The sequence below is a fragment of the Bos javanicus genome, chromosome 12, assembly GCF_032452875.1.
Source record: "Bos javanicus breed banteng chromosome 12, ARS-OSU_banteng_1.0, whole genome shotgun sequence".
Classification (NCBI taxonomy): domain Eukaryota; kingdom Metazoa; phylum Chordata; class Mammalia; order Artiodactyla; family Bovidae; genus Bos; species Bos javanicus.
In genome coordinates, this window is record NC_083879.1 from 73,149,134 (window position 1) to 73,167,235 (window position 18,102).

The following is an 18,102-nucleotide window of genomic DNA, read 5'->3' on the forward strand; positions in this document are numbered from 1 at the left end:
AAGAAGTGCTGGGATCCCCATTCCATGGTCAGTTTCCAAGAAAGATTCACCTACGATGTCACTGATCTAATCTGTATCCAAGAGGAACAGAGTCCCCTTGACTCACTGACAAGGAAGCCAAGAGAAAATACATCATTAAATCTTTAGCTTGACTTTAAAGAGACAAATGGCTGAAACAAACCTTTATTCTTCCGTTAACATGTGCTTCCAAGTCATTCAATACCAGAGGCCCATCAAAGCTGTACGTCAAGTTCACTTCATCAAATGTGATACTTCCTCCACGGGGCCAGGATGGTGGTGGACGATACACATATTCCCAGGCCGCTTCTTTTTCTAGCTCTGTATATTCAATCACTCTTTCTACTGAAATCATCTGAAACACATATGACATCACATAGGTCAGCAACAGGGGGTCTTGTTTATGGATGTTAAGAGATTGTAAATGAAACATTCTGCTTTTATATGCTTCAGAATATCTCAGGTCTTAGCATCCACAAACACAGAAGTAAGAATTTGATGAGGCCTATGATGATTTGCAGACTTGTTCATCATCTTGTAGCACTTTCATTTACAGCTACTTCCTTCAACATTATACTGAAACTAAAAGAATTAGAGAAATGAATGCTAAAGATTTCACTGACCCACTTTTAATACCTGAATTTAAAAAAAGAAAAGAATAAGAGAATTTTGTTAAAAAGAATACTTATGAACACCTATCAGTAATGTGTGGCTACAGAAGGGCCACGTGTTATAGCTGAGAGGAACTGGATGATCATCCAACCTCATTTTAATAATAGTCACTTTCTACTCTATTAGAAGACCAAAATGGAAAGATTTTGTTTTTATTATTTTAGTCCCTTTAGAGGAAGGTGCAACTATTCAAAAGAGAGTATAATTTACATATTGACAAAGGTCTCCTAAACAACCATAACTCCATACCTTTGGTAGCTCATTCTGAGAGGGAGCTTATCCTACCAGAAAGAAAGGACACCAGCAAATTCAAGTGTTCAACATGTACAAAAATAAATGATAAAAAGAGGGACAGAGGAACCTCCTAATTAACTACAAAATACTGAATTATTCTTTTACCAAAAATGAGGAATTACCCATTAAGGAACAAAAATAAACAAACTGATAAGAAATTAGCTTATATCTTCTCCAGGATTTCAGAACCTCCCACCTATAGAGACATTTATTATATTGGAAGACAATTTGTGATGAATATAAAACTTGCTGACATGGCAAACAAAAAAAAATAAGAAAAAGATGTATATATTTTATTTTGTGTTAACTTTAAAGAGATTGAGGAGGATGTAAAAAACTCTGTTAACCATGATTTAAAAACAAGAGTTTTACTATTTTACATAAGAATTGCTTATATGTCATTTAATGACAAGGTGACTTGAAAACAATAAGAACATGAAAATATACTTCACCATATTTTCAGCTGCACTGCTTTGACTGACACACCACTGGAATATTCCCATGAACATGAGGGCAAGAGACAGTATCAAGCCAACCTGCCCAGGATTCAAAGCTAAATGAGGAAGAAGAAGGGGAATCAAGTCAGTCTCATTCTCAACCTCTCACCTAGCTCTTTCTGTTACTTTAAGAAGACTCCTTTATATTCAAATCGTTCACATGTAATGATAGCATTATTCACACTTCTATTATCTGTTAAGACCATGATTAAGTGAAAAAAAAATCCAATATGCATTCATAGACTATTAGATGAGCTTATCAATCTCAACAGGATTGACATACACTTGACAGTATTATATAGGTGAGGATTACATCATTCAGACTTTGATCATCGTGATTTCAGGAATCATTATATATTTTCATATTTTATGTCCAGTGCAGCTGCATGAGAAACTACAGGAAAAAAAAAAAAGCAATGGGTTTTAAGAGCCAGTGCTTTTAAATCTAAAATACTACTATCATTGTTCCATATTAAAGATTCAGGGAATTCCTTGCCCATCCAGTGGTTAGAAATCAGTGCTTTCACTGCCATGGTCAGGGTTCAATCCCTGCTCAGGGAACCAAAATCCTGAAAGCGACACAGTGTGGCAAAATAAAATAAAGATTCAATGCTGTTACCACATAAGCCAACATATGTTCCTCTGGTACCCACACAGCAGTGAGGACACTGTTCTATGTTAGAGAGAATCTTCTCACCCCTGTACACTAGGCACCTACCCTCAAGAGATCTGAGTAGACCTAAAACTAAAATCTAAGCTGAACAAAAGGCTTAATGGTACACTTGGTTCTCTCCTCCCAACTATGGGACACCACCTAGAACTTTCAGAAAGTTAGCTTGCTACATTTGCATAGACCTCAACCCATTCAAAGAAAGATAAAAAGACAGGTCTCATTAAGACACATGACTTCTTATGAACCACACTGTGGAATTACATGCTGCAAATGTTTTAATACAATTCACTAGAACCAAACAGTATGTGATATTAGGTAAGGTGGCAAAAATTTAATAACTGTAAATGAAGCTATAACCTGTAAGCATACCACAAATACTTATTCACATCTGTACTTACTTTCTGCCAGAATCAGGGCCCCAAAGGCAACAATAGTGACAAAGATGGCACAGATGACATGTAGAAGCACAGTGAGCCATCGGGACGTCGTCAAAAGCAGGAACCAAGCCTCTGAATTTGTGAACAGTAATAAGCATAATGAACTAGTAGTAAAATCATGTTAGTTGCTTTGAACAAGGAAATACACTTTGCTCAGTTGAGCCACAGAAGATTTTACACAAGGTAGGACAACAAAGGTATACACCCAAGGAATCTGAAGATTCCAGAAAACTAGGTTCTGACATAAGACAATGTATGGGACACACAGGAATCAGTTCAGGGGCTTTGTGGGAAGCAGGCACCGAAAAATTCAACCCACAGGTTATAAACAGAAATACAATCATAAGGAAAAAGATGGAAAAATAGTCTCGTTGATGTGTTCCCTGAAGTGCTGAGCCTCAATGTGAAATCTCCTCCCACAGGGTCGACTTTTCCAAGCTCTCCAACAGCAGAGAGCACTGCTCACACTCTGATTCCAGCACCTTCTGCCCTCACTGCAGGGCCCTGCATGTGTCCACTTTCAGGAGCCAGTGTCCAAAGGACCATCAGCTAACAGGATCTGCAGTTGGTTTTCAAAATGTCCTTTTCTCTTCAAAATTCAATAAAGGTTAGAGAGATAGGCCAAAATTTTATAGACTTAGAAGAAATTCTGAAATTTCTACCTAGAAAAATATCTGTACTGATACAAAGAATAACACACATCAAGTGGTCAGAAAATTATTTTCCTCATTCATGTTTGCCACTCTGCATACTCTGAAAAGAGAGTTGGCAAACCACAGCCTGTGGGCCAAGAACGGCCACCATTCAGTTCCGAAAGTAAAGTTTTATTGGAACACAGCCATAGCTGTTTGCTGATGTATTACCTTTGCCTGTCTTTGTGCTACAACGGGAAAATTGAAAAGTTACAACAGAGACGGCACAGCATACAAAACTTACAATATTTTATATCTGGCTCTTTGCCAGAAAGTTTGTTGATACCCCTCTCCCTACCCTAAAGTAACAGAAAGCCACAGGGCACCATGATGGAAGGACATTGCAAGCCAGTCAGGGAAGAAAAGCAGGGGTAACGGCAGAAGAGGAGAGCACAGAGGGGATGCTGAGAGGAAGGGATCGGGGAGGGGTGTGCAGAAGGGGATTCGGGGTAGCACAAAGAAAGGAGCTGGCCAGCAAGCCCATCTGAGAGGGAGGCCAGGCCTCAGAAGACAGCACATTCCATCTTTGAAATCATTTCCAGAAACTTACAGACCTGAGTGCAAGTTCTGGTGTGCGTCAAACACCTCCTGAAACCTCTGTTCAGCTTTGTACGCCCGGATGGTCCAGAGTCCCCGGAGAGAAGATGCTAAGTGGGACAATACCGGGCTCCGAGCTAGGAAAACAGAGACAGACACACGACAGAGAAAGTCAGGGAGGCTAGATGAGAGGAAACCAACTGTCTACTGCTCTGTGGTCACGCTTCCCGTGAAAGGGCACACCTGGGGCTGCCTGAAGGGCTGCCTGGGGGAGGAAGGATGGCGTCCCTTTCAGAGAGAAGCCTCCATGTGACCCTCAAAGTCCTGCTCACAATCTGGAAATGAAAGATTCCTTTTGAACCTATCTTTGATCAAACTCAAATCACAGCTAGATTTAGATAAACTCTTTACCAGCCCATTATATCAAGGTCCTCCTCAAATACACCTCCTTCCAAATTCTCTGGCATCTCTCCAGTTGCAAATTGTTCGCTATTTAAAAAAAAAACCTACTGAAGTACAGCTGATTTACAATAATGTTTTAGTTTCTAGTATATAGCATCAGTTCAGTTCAGTCTCTCAGTCGTGCCCGACTTTTTGCAGTATATGGCATAGGGATTTGATTATTTTTTCTGACTATATTCCATTATAGGTTGTTACAAGATACTGAGTAAAATTCCCTGTTGTTGTTGTTCAGTTGCTCAGTCGTGTCTGAATCTTTGCAACTTTGTGGACTGCAGCATGTCAGGCTGTCCTGTTTTTCACCATCTCCTGGAGCTTGCTCAAACTCATGTCCATGGAGTTGGTGATGCCATCCAACCATCTTATCTGTGGATCACAGCCTAGTCTAACTCAATGAATCTATGATCCATGCCATGTAGAGCCACCCAAAACAGGTGGGTCATGTTGGAGAGTTCTGAGAAAACATGGTTCCACTGGAGAAGGGAATGGCAAACTTCTTCAGCATTCTTCCCTTGAAAACCCCATCAACAGTATGAAAAGACAAAATTTCCTGTGTTCCTTGTTGCTTCCCTATATTATAAATAGTAGTGTGTACCTGTTAATCCCATACTCCTAATTTATCCCTCTCTCCCTTTTCCCTTTCATAACCATGTTTGTTTTCTACATCGCTGAGTCTGTTCCTATTTTGTATATAGATTCACTTGTATTATTCTGTAGATTCCACATATAAGTGATGTTTGTCTTTAACTTAATGTACTAAGAATAATATTCTCTAGATCCATCCCATATTGCTGCAAATGCCAATATTTCATTCTTTTTCATGGCTGAGTAATTTTGTTCCTCTCTTTTAAATCAGTAGCATTTTAAAATTTAATTCTCTGTGAGAGTCCTCACCACCCTGAATTTTGATTAGTTACCTGTGTGTTGTCCCCACCTTAGATGAGTAGCCTAAGGGCTGGGATAGAGTCAGTACATACCCCACCCTGGACCAGAGCCAGACCCAGGACAGGGTGAGACGAGTAAGGGAGGGGACAGTCTGCCGCCTCCCCCATCCTGGGCCTCCCCCTGCACCTGCACCAGGAGCCTCTGTGCGGGTCACAGAGCACCTGGCACTGCGCCGCTCTTGTGCCCACAGGACCCGGCAGACGAGGAGCCTTTGAACAGTCTTGACTTCCACTCTGGGGACCTGATGGATATTTGAAGTGTTTGGAGGTCACTCTGGCATGTGACTCCCACATCACCTTAGAATCTGACAATGTGGTGGCACATGACTGACCATTCATTTCCTGCCATCTTCTCTAAGAGCACAGTGACCATGAGCACCAGGGTCAGGCTTCTGCTCCTGTCCATCAGGGAACAGGTGGGCTGTAAGCTGATGGGCAGGAGGACCCTTACAGTTCTCATTCCCACCATGAACCATTAAAAAGTCTATAACTTGTTCTCAGGGGCAGATTGTGAGTCTGTGGCCTCTGTCATGAGTGATAACTTGGGCTTTACCAGCAGGAAATACTGACATCACTCTGTTACTTGTGCATCTCCTAGAGAAGACCTGTTAGCAATATCTGGGTGTTTAGAGGAAGTTAGTCACTTATCTTGCAGGAGGCTACAGAGGTTGTATAAAATGATGAGGAAAAAGAATCAAGGGGGAGAACTCCAAATTATTCTCAGGGTCTGACTCCCTAGCACAGTATGTGAATGCCTGTCTGGATGACAGTTCAGTCAGTACCAATGTACACCTGGGCACTGCAAGTGTGTGTGGCAGAAGGGCAGGGGTACAAACAGGCAAAGATACAAAACCTCCTCTTGTGCTTGGTGTCCCTGATTCTACAAGGAAGGAAGCAGCAGGTTTCCTCCTGTGAGACACTGGGGCTCAGAGCAGGTGGGAAGCCCTGGGCTGGGGGAGGACAGCCTGGGCTGGGGGCCAGCTGACCATCCACTTGGCCCTGGGGCTTTTTCCATCTGGAATCTGACCAGGAACCTTAACTGTGATGGGGCCCTCACCTGTGAAACTGCTTTTAGGAAGAAAGTCTTCTGTGAACTGGGGCATGGTCTAACATTCCCCCCGCATGTAATTCACACAAAAAGCCTCCAGTGACTTGCTGGTGCTTCTGACTATCCAGGTACATGCCTGTGCTCTTACTTCAGCATCCACAATATTCTCCCTGTTCATTTCACTGAGTAACTTCTAAGCTTTTTATTTTAGTTTCCTTTAATTTTTCACTTTTAAGACAGCACATGAACACAGACCAAGCTCATGCTCCAAATAAGAGAGGCTGGGAGCTCTGCACAGGCCTTCTCTGCAACCCCTGCAGATGTCCCAACCCACCCCCAGAACTCATCAGTTAGGAAGCAGGGTGCTCACAGGGATGATGCAAGTGAATTCTGGGGCCCATCACCCTGTCAGGAGGATGCCAAAAGTCCAAGTCAAAAGAGAGCACAGAAAACTCATTAGAACCAGGCTCTTGTTTCACAGCAAATGTTGTGACATCAACACTGTTCATCACAGACAAGGCTTCTGAGAAGGAAGCAGACATGGCTGTTCACCCAGGGAGAGTTCTGGAATGAACTCTCCAGCGTGGCCTCCCTTACCTGCTTCCTGTCAGGATCAAAGTTGTAGGTGATTCTCTTGGGCAGGGATGGAGGTCAGGGTTGACTTTAGAAACCAGGTGTCATCTCGGCCTTGAACACCAGGGAACGCAAACACCCCATCACCTACCTCACCTCATGCCCAAGAGTTACAGCAGGTCTCTGGGAATCAGGACCTTTGAAAAGCCATCCTGTTTTCTTAAACCCCACTTAGGACCAAGCAGGATGCCAGGATGAGTGAACTGGAGAGTCTACAAAGAAAATTAACTAGTACAGGGGAGAGGTGATGTCAAGACTCTGGTACCACCTTGCCTAGTGTAACACTCTTTTCCCACAAAGACTGAGCTCCCTTTCCTGAAACAGACTGTGTAACAGCCATGACATCAGTCAGCAGTCACAGACACATGTACCTCTACAGTTCACACGATTGACAGCTGTGTCCTCCACATTCCTGAGGATACTTGGGGACACACACACAAGGCCTGCAGGTCTTCCCTTGCAGGGGGAGGGCAGGGAGCCACATGCAAGACCATGGATTGACAGCCTTGCTGCAGGTTATCACTGATGCCCTATGTGAGACATGCTAGCTACTGTATTCTTAATTCCCTCATGTTCAAGGTTCTGGTGCCTTTGGTGGTGGCCAGCAAGCACTTTACAATCTTCAACTCAAGAAATCCTCATGAGAACCCCACAGACTGAGGGATTAAGAGCACTCACTGCCCAAGATTAAGTATATTAACCCACCTAAGTGGTAGAGCAGACTCAACTCTGTCTTATTCCCGAGGCTGGGCTTTTAATCACAGCAAAAGTGTCTCAGAGAGAGAAAAATCATGTAAGGATGCCCTTGTATGACTACATACATTTATCTCCAGACTTTGTTATTTGTGTTCAGAAAACCACCAAACCTTATTCAGCTAATATCCAACAGCCTTCGCCATTACTGTGCATCTTATTAAGCACCATAGGTCGAACAAAGCCCTTGGGAATCTGCCATGAGAACCCCTTAAAACAGCAGACGTGAGGATCCATGGTATGAATACATGTAGCACACATGCTAACCCTTCCTTATCAGTGCCCATGGAAGACATTGCAAGTTGATCATAAGCCCCTTTTTGACAGAATTTGGATACGGCTTCATCATTCTCACTCTGCCAACTGGCTAGAAAGGGGCAACCAAACACCATCCTGGTTTTATGTACTTCTCTGTGACTAATACTGTCTCACATTGTTGCAGCCTCAGGGTAGGGAAAAAATCCCAATATTCCACAGGGATGGGGCCAAAGTTCTCAGACTCTCCAGGTCAATACTGAGAAAATCCTGTACTACTTCTTGAAAAAAGTCTCAGGAGGTGCCCTTCTCTCCACTTCCCTATGGATAGAAAGTGACTCTTCCCGTAAGCAGAGATCTCTGTCAAGTGTTCCTTTTTTCTTTTTTTTTAGTATGAATTTATTTATTTTAATTGTAGGCTAATTACAATATTGTATTGGTTTTGCCATACATTGACATGAACCCACCATGGGTGTACATGCGTTCCCCATCTTGAACCCTCTTCCCACCTCCCTCCCCATACCATCCCTCTGGGTCATCCCAGTGCACCAGCCCCGAGCATTCTGTATCATGCATCGAACCTGAACTGGCGATTCATTTCACATATGATATTATACATGTTTCAATGCCATTCTCCCAAATCATCCCACCCTCACCCTCTCCCACAGAGTCCAAAAGACTATTCTATACATCTGTGTCTCTTTTGATGTCTCACATACAGGGTTATTGTTACTATCTTTCTAAATTCCATATATATGCATTAGTATACTGTATTTGTGTTTTTCTTTTTCTGAATGTATCAGAGACCTGCTTTACAAGGCTGTTGAATCTCTCCATTTCATGAGGGATCTCAAATTATAAAACATCTAAGGCTTTGTCTACACAGAAGACTGGATGGAGCTCATCACTTCCTCTTCTGCTTCCCCAGGAACCACCATCCTACCAAGTCACATCAGCAGAACATCACACACACCCGGACTCTACTGCTCTCCATACACCCAAACTTCACAAGACCAGACCTCATGGGAGGTCAGCTGGTTCTCTTGAGGAGTGAGAAGTTTTTCTATAGCTCTTACAAAAGTGCCACTATCCTTTATCCAAACACTTGGGATAAATGCCTCTTAAGGACTCTCTATTATTAAAAACATGCAAATACAACAATAAAAAAATCTTCCCTTGTCTTGATGAACTTAGATTTTTTTCAACTTGGTAGATGTGAAGAACCATGGAATCAATATGCTTCACTTCTTGACTTGATTTCTAGAAATCAAGTTGGTATTGGTTTGTAGTAACTATCCATGGCTGTGGTTTTTGATACAAACATACTCCTTCCTTGCTTTTTGGCTATTTTTGTTATACCTTTAAAAAATATGTAACAATTCTACTTTCCTCATGATTTTTTGTTTTAATATTGATGAAATGTCTGTGCATTAACAGTAAGATAAGCTCTGCATTATTTCATTTTCTCTGATTACCTGCAAAATAGAATAATTAATCATAAAATATGTTCTCTGTTATTGTAAACCTAGGGTGTTGAATGGAATAACAGACTGAATGCTTACTGAATGGTTCCCTCTCCTATTCCCTCTTAAGGAAATTATTTTCAGTTATTAATATATGAACAGCCTTGGGGAGGCAGGACCACAAAGAGTGTGGCAATACCCTAAATGATAAAGAGCAAACCTGAAAATAACAGGGCTTATCTTTTCAAAGCATTTAATAACTGCAATTTAATTGCCACCTTTGAATATGCGAAAGGATGTACTTTTCAAATGTATCACTTCTGACATATATTTCCTGATACCACCTTCATTTTCCTAGTCTTTTCCTTCCCTTGTCATTTCTGGTAATTTCAGAGGAAGAAAAACCCCCTATTTTCCTTCTGGGCTTCTCTGGTAGCTCAGCTGGTAAAGAATCCACTTGAAATGCAGGAGACCCGTTTGATTCCTAGGTCAGGAAGATCCACTGGAGAAGGGAAAGGCTACCCACTCCAGTATCTGGCCTGGAGAATTCCGTGTACTGTATAGTCCACGGGGTTGCAAAGAGTTGAACACAATTGAGCGATACATGAGTTCCAACGTGATGAAGTATTTTGTCTTTTAGAAAATATTTACTGAGAAACTGCTCTGTTAGGAAGCATGTCATAAACAAGACAGAATGGTCCCTGTCGTCATGGCACTCATATTCATCCTCTTTCTGCTAAAATGCAAAGCTACATCTGACCCACCACCAGCTCCACGTGCCTTAAGGGACACACTGACTCATATTATCTTGGCTAGAAATGCCAGAAGACAGAGTCTGCAGGATTTCAGGGTTCTGGTTAATTACAACATAAATGAAAGCCAGTCTGCATTGGCATCCCAACCTGAGAGCCCCAGTACTCACTTGTACATTCCAGGCGTTTGACATCTTGTGACGTCTCTAAGAAATATCGCCGAAGAAAAAAGAAAATGATGCCAAGGGGAATCACAGGTATAGCAATCCAAGGAACTGCAGCCACCATCACAATTGCCACACTAATCACAAGAAGAAATGTCTGAAATAGCGAAAATAATATGGAGGACTCCTTATCAAGTATACTTTTCAAAGATAAACTTTAATGGGTTTTTCTGTTAGGATTAAATTTCTTTCCTCAAAAGATGTGATGGAATGGTAAAGAATGTAGTCCTCATGATATTTATTGTGTGCCCTAATGTTTTTTTGTGTATATATTATCATCTGTCAAACACACTGATAAGAATTTTCTGGGTATTAGTTCTTTTGATATACTCAGTAGCCCTATGAGGCAGGCATTATTTTTTTTTAAGACATTATTACTTCTAACAGATGAGAATATTTGAGGCTCAGAGACTAGAAGTTCCATCCCAAACTATCAGGAGTCAGTAGGTGTTATGGAGAGATTAGTGAACAGGTTTCACAGGTAAGGAATCCAGGTACTGCAGCTATATATGTAGGGATACAGAAGTGGTTAATTACAAATTCAGTGTCTAGAAATGTAGACAAAAATTAAAATGACCTTTGAAAGTGAGAATCCCTCTTTTGGGTTTTCTCTGCATGGTAAACATTTAGTGAGCACTAAGAGATCAAATTGCCAATATCTGCTGGGTCATCAAAAAAGGAAGAGAGTTCCAGAAAAACATCTATTTCTGCTTTATTAACTATACCAAAGCCTTTGACTGTGTAGATCACTATAAACTGTGGAAAATTCTGAAAGAGATAGGAATACCAGACCACCTGACGTGTCTCTTGAGAAACCTGTATGCAGGTCAGGAAGGAACAGTTAGAACTGGACATGGAACAACAGATTGGTTCCAAATAGGGAAAGGAGTACATTAAGGCTGTATATTGTCACCCTGCTTATTTAACTTATATGCAGAGTACATCATGAGAAACGCTGGACTGGAGGAAGCACAAGCTAGAATCAAGATTGCTGGGAGAAATATCAATAACCTCAGATATGCAGATGACACCACCCTTATGGCAGAAAATTAAGAGGAACTAAAAAGCCTCTTGATGAAAGTGAAAGTGGAGAGTGAAAAAGTTGGCTTAAAGCTCAACATTCAGAAAACAAAGATCATAGCATCTGGTCCCATCGCTTCATGGCAAATAGATGGGGAAACAGTGGAAACAGTGGCTAACTTCATTTTTCTGGGCTCCAAAATCACTGCAGATGGTGACTGCAGCCATGAAATTAAAAGACACTTACTCCTTGGAAGGAAAGTTATGACCAATGTAGATAGTATATTCAAAAGCAGAGACATGACTTTGCCAACAAAGGTCCATCTAGTCAAGGCTATGGTTTTTCCAGTAGTCATGTATGGATGTGAGAGTTGGACTGTGAAGAAAGCTGAGCACTGAAGAATGGATGCTTTTGAACTGTGGTGTTGGAGAAGACTCTTGAGAGTCCCTTGGACTGCAAGGAGATCCAACCAGTCCATCCTAAAAGAGATCAGTCCTCGGTGTTCATTGGAAGGACTGATATTGAAGCTGAAACTCCAATACTTTGGCCACCTCATGTGAAGAGTTGACTCATTGGAAAAGACCCTGGGATGCTGGGAAGGATTGAGGGCAGGAGGAGAAGGGGACGACAGAGGATGAGATGGCTGGATGGCATCACCAACTTGATGGACATGAGTTTGGGTGAACTCCGGGAGATGGTGATGGACAGGGAGGCCTGGCGTGCTGCGGTTCATGGGGTCGCAAAGAGTTGGACACGACTGAGCGACTGAACTGAACTGAACTGAACTACATATAGGGCCAAACATTTAAAACTTCACTGGTACCACTAATTCATTACTCCTCACATTAGCCATACTGAGTAATAGTATTATTTTACAGATGGACACCCATGAGGCACAGGGATAGAAAAAGCAAATTGATGGAGACTGCAAAGCGTAAGTCATGGAGCTGAAGAGCCCAGCTATGAGCCATTTAACTTTGGTTGATTTAAACTTGCCCACAACATATAGCCAATTTTCTATCGTTATGCTAAGGACATAAAATGTCCATTTCAAAGACTAATGATTATAACAACAGCAGATGCCATCAACCAGGTATTTACCATATGAAAGGCACTGTGCTAAGAGTTCCATGAACACTCACTTAATCACCTCATTCCATTCCTCATTGCATGAGGTGATTTCATTTTGGGAAATGATCTTGTCCCAAAAACACAAGTAGAATAGAAATTGAAGTCACTGAATGATGCTAATTTAGGTATCTATCTTTATCAGGGAAGTATGATTATCATGGTATATAGCTTCAGGTGACAGGAATGCAATCAACACATCATCTGCCTGCTATGAAAGTGGGGTGAGGTGGTGGGAACGTGCAGATTTACACGGTCTAGGCCAAGGCCTCTGAAGTTTACCATCTCAGATAGATACAAATCCATGATGATCTACCCAAGCCATAGAGTGCAGTGGAAATATAGAGAACATGTGAACTCTTTTTTGAGGATTCAAAGAAGTGACAGAAAATGGAATTTCACAGGCTGGTTTAACAAACAGAACAAGTGGCATGAATAATCTGCAGGGAATAAGCATAGTTGATGGAAATTTTGACCAAAGGGGAGCTGGACTGCGAAGGTTGAGATGTTTGTCTGAGATAACACTAGTTGACCTATGTCCTTCAGTACCAGCACCTGCACCCCATGCTTGGTCAGCCCAGGGCAGCTGGCCCCAGTGCTTCTCTGAGGGGTGGGTTAGCAGGGTAATGCCTGTATCACAGAGACTCCAGTTATCATTCCACAGCTCTTGCACATCAGTTTTCTCTGAGAATCTTCACAACCATTTTGTGAATGAGAAAAGCAAGAACTGTTACTTCCTTTTACAGACAAGAAACATGAAGTTGGGAGGGTAAGCAGTTGTCTTAAAGTTTCCCAGGAAGGTATTGCTTATCCTGGAGAAAGACAGGAGCAGTTTGTACTCAGGGAATCCCAGAGTTACAGCTGCAGGCAGGAGGCACCTGGAAGGAGGAGGAAACACCAGAACTGTGAGTCTCCATCCAGGAGCTCTTGTGAACCTAAGTGTATTATCTGGACGGAGACCCATTTGCTTTTCCTGTTTCTCCCCATCTCTGCCATGGTAACAATATAAAATTCAGAGTGAAGAGGATGCAATTCTGAAGAAATAAATTCCCATCATAAGTGAAGAAAAATAGGGCTGACCTCTCATATTATACCTACAGAAAACAATTTCTTACAGCCACCAGATTAACTATGCATCCCACCCTAATACACTCTTCATGGGGAGGGGTCCTTCTAGCTCCTCCTATGTTCTGGTCTTAAGTCACTCAACTTGCCATCACTAGTTGTAGCTAATGACTTGTAAACTGCCAATTAGGAAAAAATCTAAATTACAGTTTTTTAGCAGACTCACATCATTTGGACAATATTCACCAGCTTCAATATTCTGGTTATCCCCAGGTGAGGGCCTTTTAAGACTAACCCAGCCTGGCAGATTACCTGGGAAGCAGAAGATCAAAAAGAAGGACCATGGGAGCTGTGCCAAACCTTTTTCCTTGAGTGCCCATAAAAGACTAGTAACTTCTGCTCTCAGAAGCTCCCAAGTTAGATTAGGTCCTTCAGATTTCATGCCCCTAAATTCTGAAGGAATGCAAACAGGCTTTCTTCTAAGAGTTTTACTTCTACCTGTAGGTCACCCTATAGCCAACTTCATAGTGCTCTGGACATTAGATTATACAATATATATATACAAACACACAATGTATGGGTTTACATTTATATGTATCTATTTATATATATTTGTGAACCTTTTATTGCCACCTGTCTCAAAATCTTTACAGAAGTTATAATAAGACAAAACCAGTACCTAAGCAATAAGCCAACAACCTTAAGGAGAAACAGAAGTTTATGGTGTACAAGAAACATTCCTTCCTTGAAGTCAATCTCATTTCCTCCTTCAACATGCCCAGGAATTCCAAGGAACCTAATACAAGCTACACACACAATCCCGCCCACCCCACATCTCACTGTATCTCAGGCGCATCTGATGGCCCACGTCACCATGGTCAGTGCTTCTGACCTCTGTCTCACTACGGCAGAGGTAATGATGTGTCTATAGCAAGAAACATGCTAAGCCAGAAGCAAGTCCCCCAAGTCATTATGCCCCAAGATATAAGGAGAATCATTCTGTTAATATGCTTATAACAAATTTGAAGTATACCATTTGCAAATTCTATCCAAAGGAACCAGAGATCAAATTGCCAGCATCCATCAGACCATAGCGGAGAAGGCACTGGCAACCCACTCCAGTACTCTTGCCTGGGAACTCCCATGGATGGAGGAGCCTGGTGGGCTGCAGTCCATGGGGTCGCGAAGAGTCTGACACGACTGAGCGACTTCACTTTCACTTTTCACTTTCATGCATTGGAGAAGGAAATGGCAACCCACTCCAGTGTTCTTGCCTGGAGAATCCCAGGGATGGGGGAGCCTGTTGGGCTGCAGTCTATGGGGTCTCACAGAGTCGGACACGACTGACGTGACTTAGCAGCAGCATCAGACCATAGAAAAAAGCAAGAGAATTCCAGAAAAATACCTCCTTCTGCTTCATTGACTACTCTAAAGCCTTTGACTGTGTGGATCACAATAAACTGTGGAAAATTCTAAAAGAGATGGGAATACCAGACCACCTTAACTGCTTCTTGAGAAATCTGTATGCAGGTCAAGATGCAACAGTCAGAAACGGACATGGAAATACAGACTGATTCCAAATTGGAAAAGGAGTATGTCAAGGCTGTATGTTGTCACCCTGCTTATTTAACTTATATGCAGAGTACATCAGGTGAAAAGCCAGGCTGGATGAAGCACAAGCTGGAATCAAGACTGCTGGGAGAAATATCAGAAACCTCAGATATGCAGATGACACCACCCTTATGGCAGAAGAGGAGAATAACTAAAGTGCTCCTTGATGAAAGTGAAGAGGAGAGTGAAAAAGTTGGCTTGAAACTCAACATTCAGAAAACTAAGATCATGGTATCCGGTCCCATCACTTCATGGCAAGTAGATGGGGAAAAACTGGAAATAGTGGCAGATTTTATTTTCTTGGCTTCAAAATCACTGAGGACAGTGATTGCAGCCATGAAATCAAAACTCTTCCTTCTTAGAAGACAAGCTACAACAAACCTACACAGTGTATTAAAAAGCAGAGACATCATTTTGCCAACAAAGGTCTGGATAGTCAAAGCTATGATTTTTCCAGGAGTCAAGCCTGGATGTGAGAATTGGACCATAAAGAATGCACAGAAATCCCTTGCATTCCTATACACTAATAATGAGAAAACAGAAAGAGAAATTAAGGAAACAATTCCATTCATCATTGCAACAGAAAGAATAAAATACTTAGGAATATATCTACCTAAAGAAAATAAAAACGTATATATAGAAAACTATAAAACACTGGTGAAAGAAATCAAAGAGGACACTAATAGATGGAGAAATATACCATGTTCATGGATTGGAAGAATCAATATAGTGAAAATGAGTATACTACCCAAAGCAATCTATGGATTCAATGCAATCCCTATCAAGCTACCAACGGTATTCTTCACAGAGCTAGAACAAATAATTTCACAATTTGTATGGAAATACAAAAAACCTCGAATAGCCAAAGCTATCTCGAGAAAGAAGAATGGAACTGGAGGAATCAACCTGCCTGACTTCAGGCTCTACTACAAAGCCACAGTTATCAAGACAGTATGGTACTGGCACAAAGACAGAAATATAGATCAATGGAACAAAATAGAAAGCCCAGAGATAAATCCACGCACATATGGACACCTTATCTTTGACAAAGGAGGCAAGAATATACAATGGAGAAAAGACAATCTCTTTAACAAGTGGTGCTGGGAAAACTGGTCAGCCACTTGTAAAAGAATGAAACTAGAACACTTTCTAACACCATACACAAAAATAAACTCAAAATGGATTAAAGATCTAAATGTAAGACCAGAAACTATAAAACTCCTAGAGGAGAACATAGGCAAAACACTCTCTGACATACATCATAGCAGGATCCTCTATGACCCACCTCCCAGAATATTGGAAATAAAAGCAAAAATAAACAAATGGGACCTAATTAACCTTAAAAGCTTCTGCACATCAAAGGAAACTATTAGCAAGGTGAAAAGACAGCCTTCAGAATGGGAGAAAATAATAGCAAATGAAGCAACTGACAAACAACTAATCTCAAAAATATACAAGCAACTCCTACAGCTCAACTCCAGAAAAATAAATGACCCAATCAAAAAATGGGCCAAAGAACTAAATAGACATTTCTCCAGAGAAGACATACAAATGGCTAACAAACACATGAAAAGATGCTCAACATCACTCATTATCAGAGAAATGCAAATCAAAACCACTATGAGGTACCATTTCACACCAGTCAGAATGGCTGCAATCCAAAAGTCTACAAATAATAAATGCTGGAGAGGGTGTGGAGAAAAGGGAACCCTCTTACACTGTTGGTGGGAATGCAAACTAGTACAGCCACTATGGAGAACAGTGTGGAGATTCCTTAAAAAACTGGAAATAGAACTGCCTTATGATCCAGCAATCCCACTGCTGGGCATACACACTGAGGAAACCAGAAGGGAAAGAGACACGTGTACCCCAATGTTCATCGCAGCACTGTTTATAATAGCCAGGACATGGAAGCAACCTAGATGTCCATCAGCAGATGAATGGATAAGAAAGCTATGGTACATATACACAATGGAGCATTACTCAGCCATTAAAAAGAATACATTTGAATCAGTTCTAATGAGGTGGATGAAACTGGAGCCTATTATACAGAGTGAAGTAAGCCAGAAGGAAAAACATAAATACAGTATACTAACGCATATATATGGAATTTAGAAAAATGGTAACAATAACCCGGTGTACGAGACAGCAAAAGAGACACTGATGTATAGAACAGTCTTATGGACTCTGTGGGAGAGGGAGAGGGTGGGAAGATTTGGGAGAATGACATTGAAACATGTAAAATATCATGTAGGAAACGAGTTGCCAGTCCAGGTTCGATGCACGATACTGGATGCTTGGGGCTAGTGCACTGGGACGACCCAGAGGGATGGTATGGGGAAGGAGGAGGGAGGAGGGTTCAGGATGGGGAACACATGTATACCTGTGGCAGATTCATTTTGATATTTGGCAAAACTAATACAATTATGTAAAGTTTAAAAATAAAATAAAATTTAAAAAAAAAAGAAAATCAAAAGAAGAGATAGAGAAACAAAAGAAACAAAAAAAAAAAAGAATGCTGAGCATCGAAGAACTGATGCTTTTGAATTGTGGTGCTGGAGAAGACAGGTGTCCCTTGGATAGCAAGGTCAATCAGTCATTTCTAAAGTCAACCCTGAATATTCATTGGAAGGACTAATACTGAAGCTGAAGCTCCAACACCCCACCTGATGCAAAGAGCTGACTCATTGGAAAAGACCCTGATGCTGGGAAAGATTGAAGGCAGGAAGAGAAGGGGGCAACAGAGGATGAGATGGCTGGATGGCATCACTGACTCAACAGACATGAGTCTGAGCAAACTCCAGGAGATAGTGAAGGACAGGGAAGCCTGGCATACTACAGTCCATGGGGTCACAAAGAGTTGGATATGACTGAGCGACTGAACAACAACAAATAGAATACACTAATATGTTTCAATTTAAGAAAT

General features: G+C 41.5%; 1 protein-coding gene across 2 annotated transcripts in view; it reads right to left on the minus strand.

Moving 5' to 3' along the window:
- LOC133258049 (ATP-binding cassette sub-family C member 4-like) overlaps positions 1-18,102 on the minus strand; it is a 656,993-nt gene that overhangs the window by 529,460 nt on the left and 109,431 nt on the right. Inside the window, exons 20-24 of one of the 2 annotated variants that reach the window (XM_061434383.1) lie at positions 10,298-10,448; positions 3,838-3,957; positions 2,553-2,663; positions 1,437-1,537; positions 182-373 (exon numbers count right to left, since the gene is read on the minus strand). In XM_061434383.1, coding sequence (XP_061290367.1) covers positions 182-373; positions 1,437-1,537; positions 2,553-2,663; positions 3,838-3,957; positions 10,298-10,448 — 675 coding nt within the window. The remainder of the gene's footprint in view (positions 1-181; positions 374-1,436; positions 1,538-2,552; positions 2,664-3,837; positions 3,958-10,297; positions 10,449-18,102) is intronic. The other variant, XM_061434381.1, reaches the window with a different exon arrangement.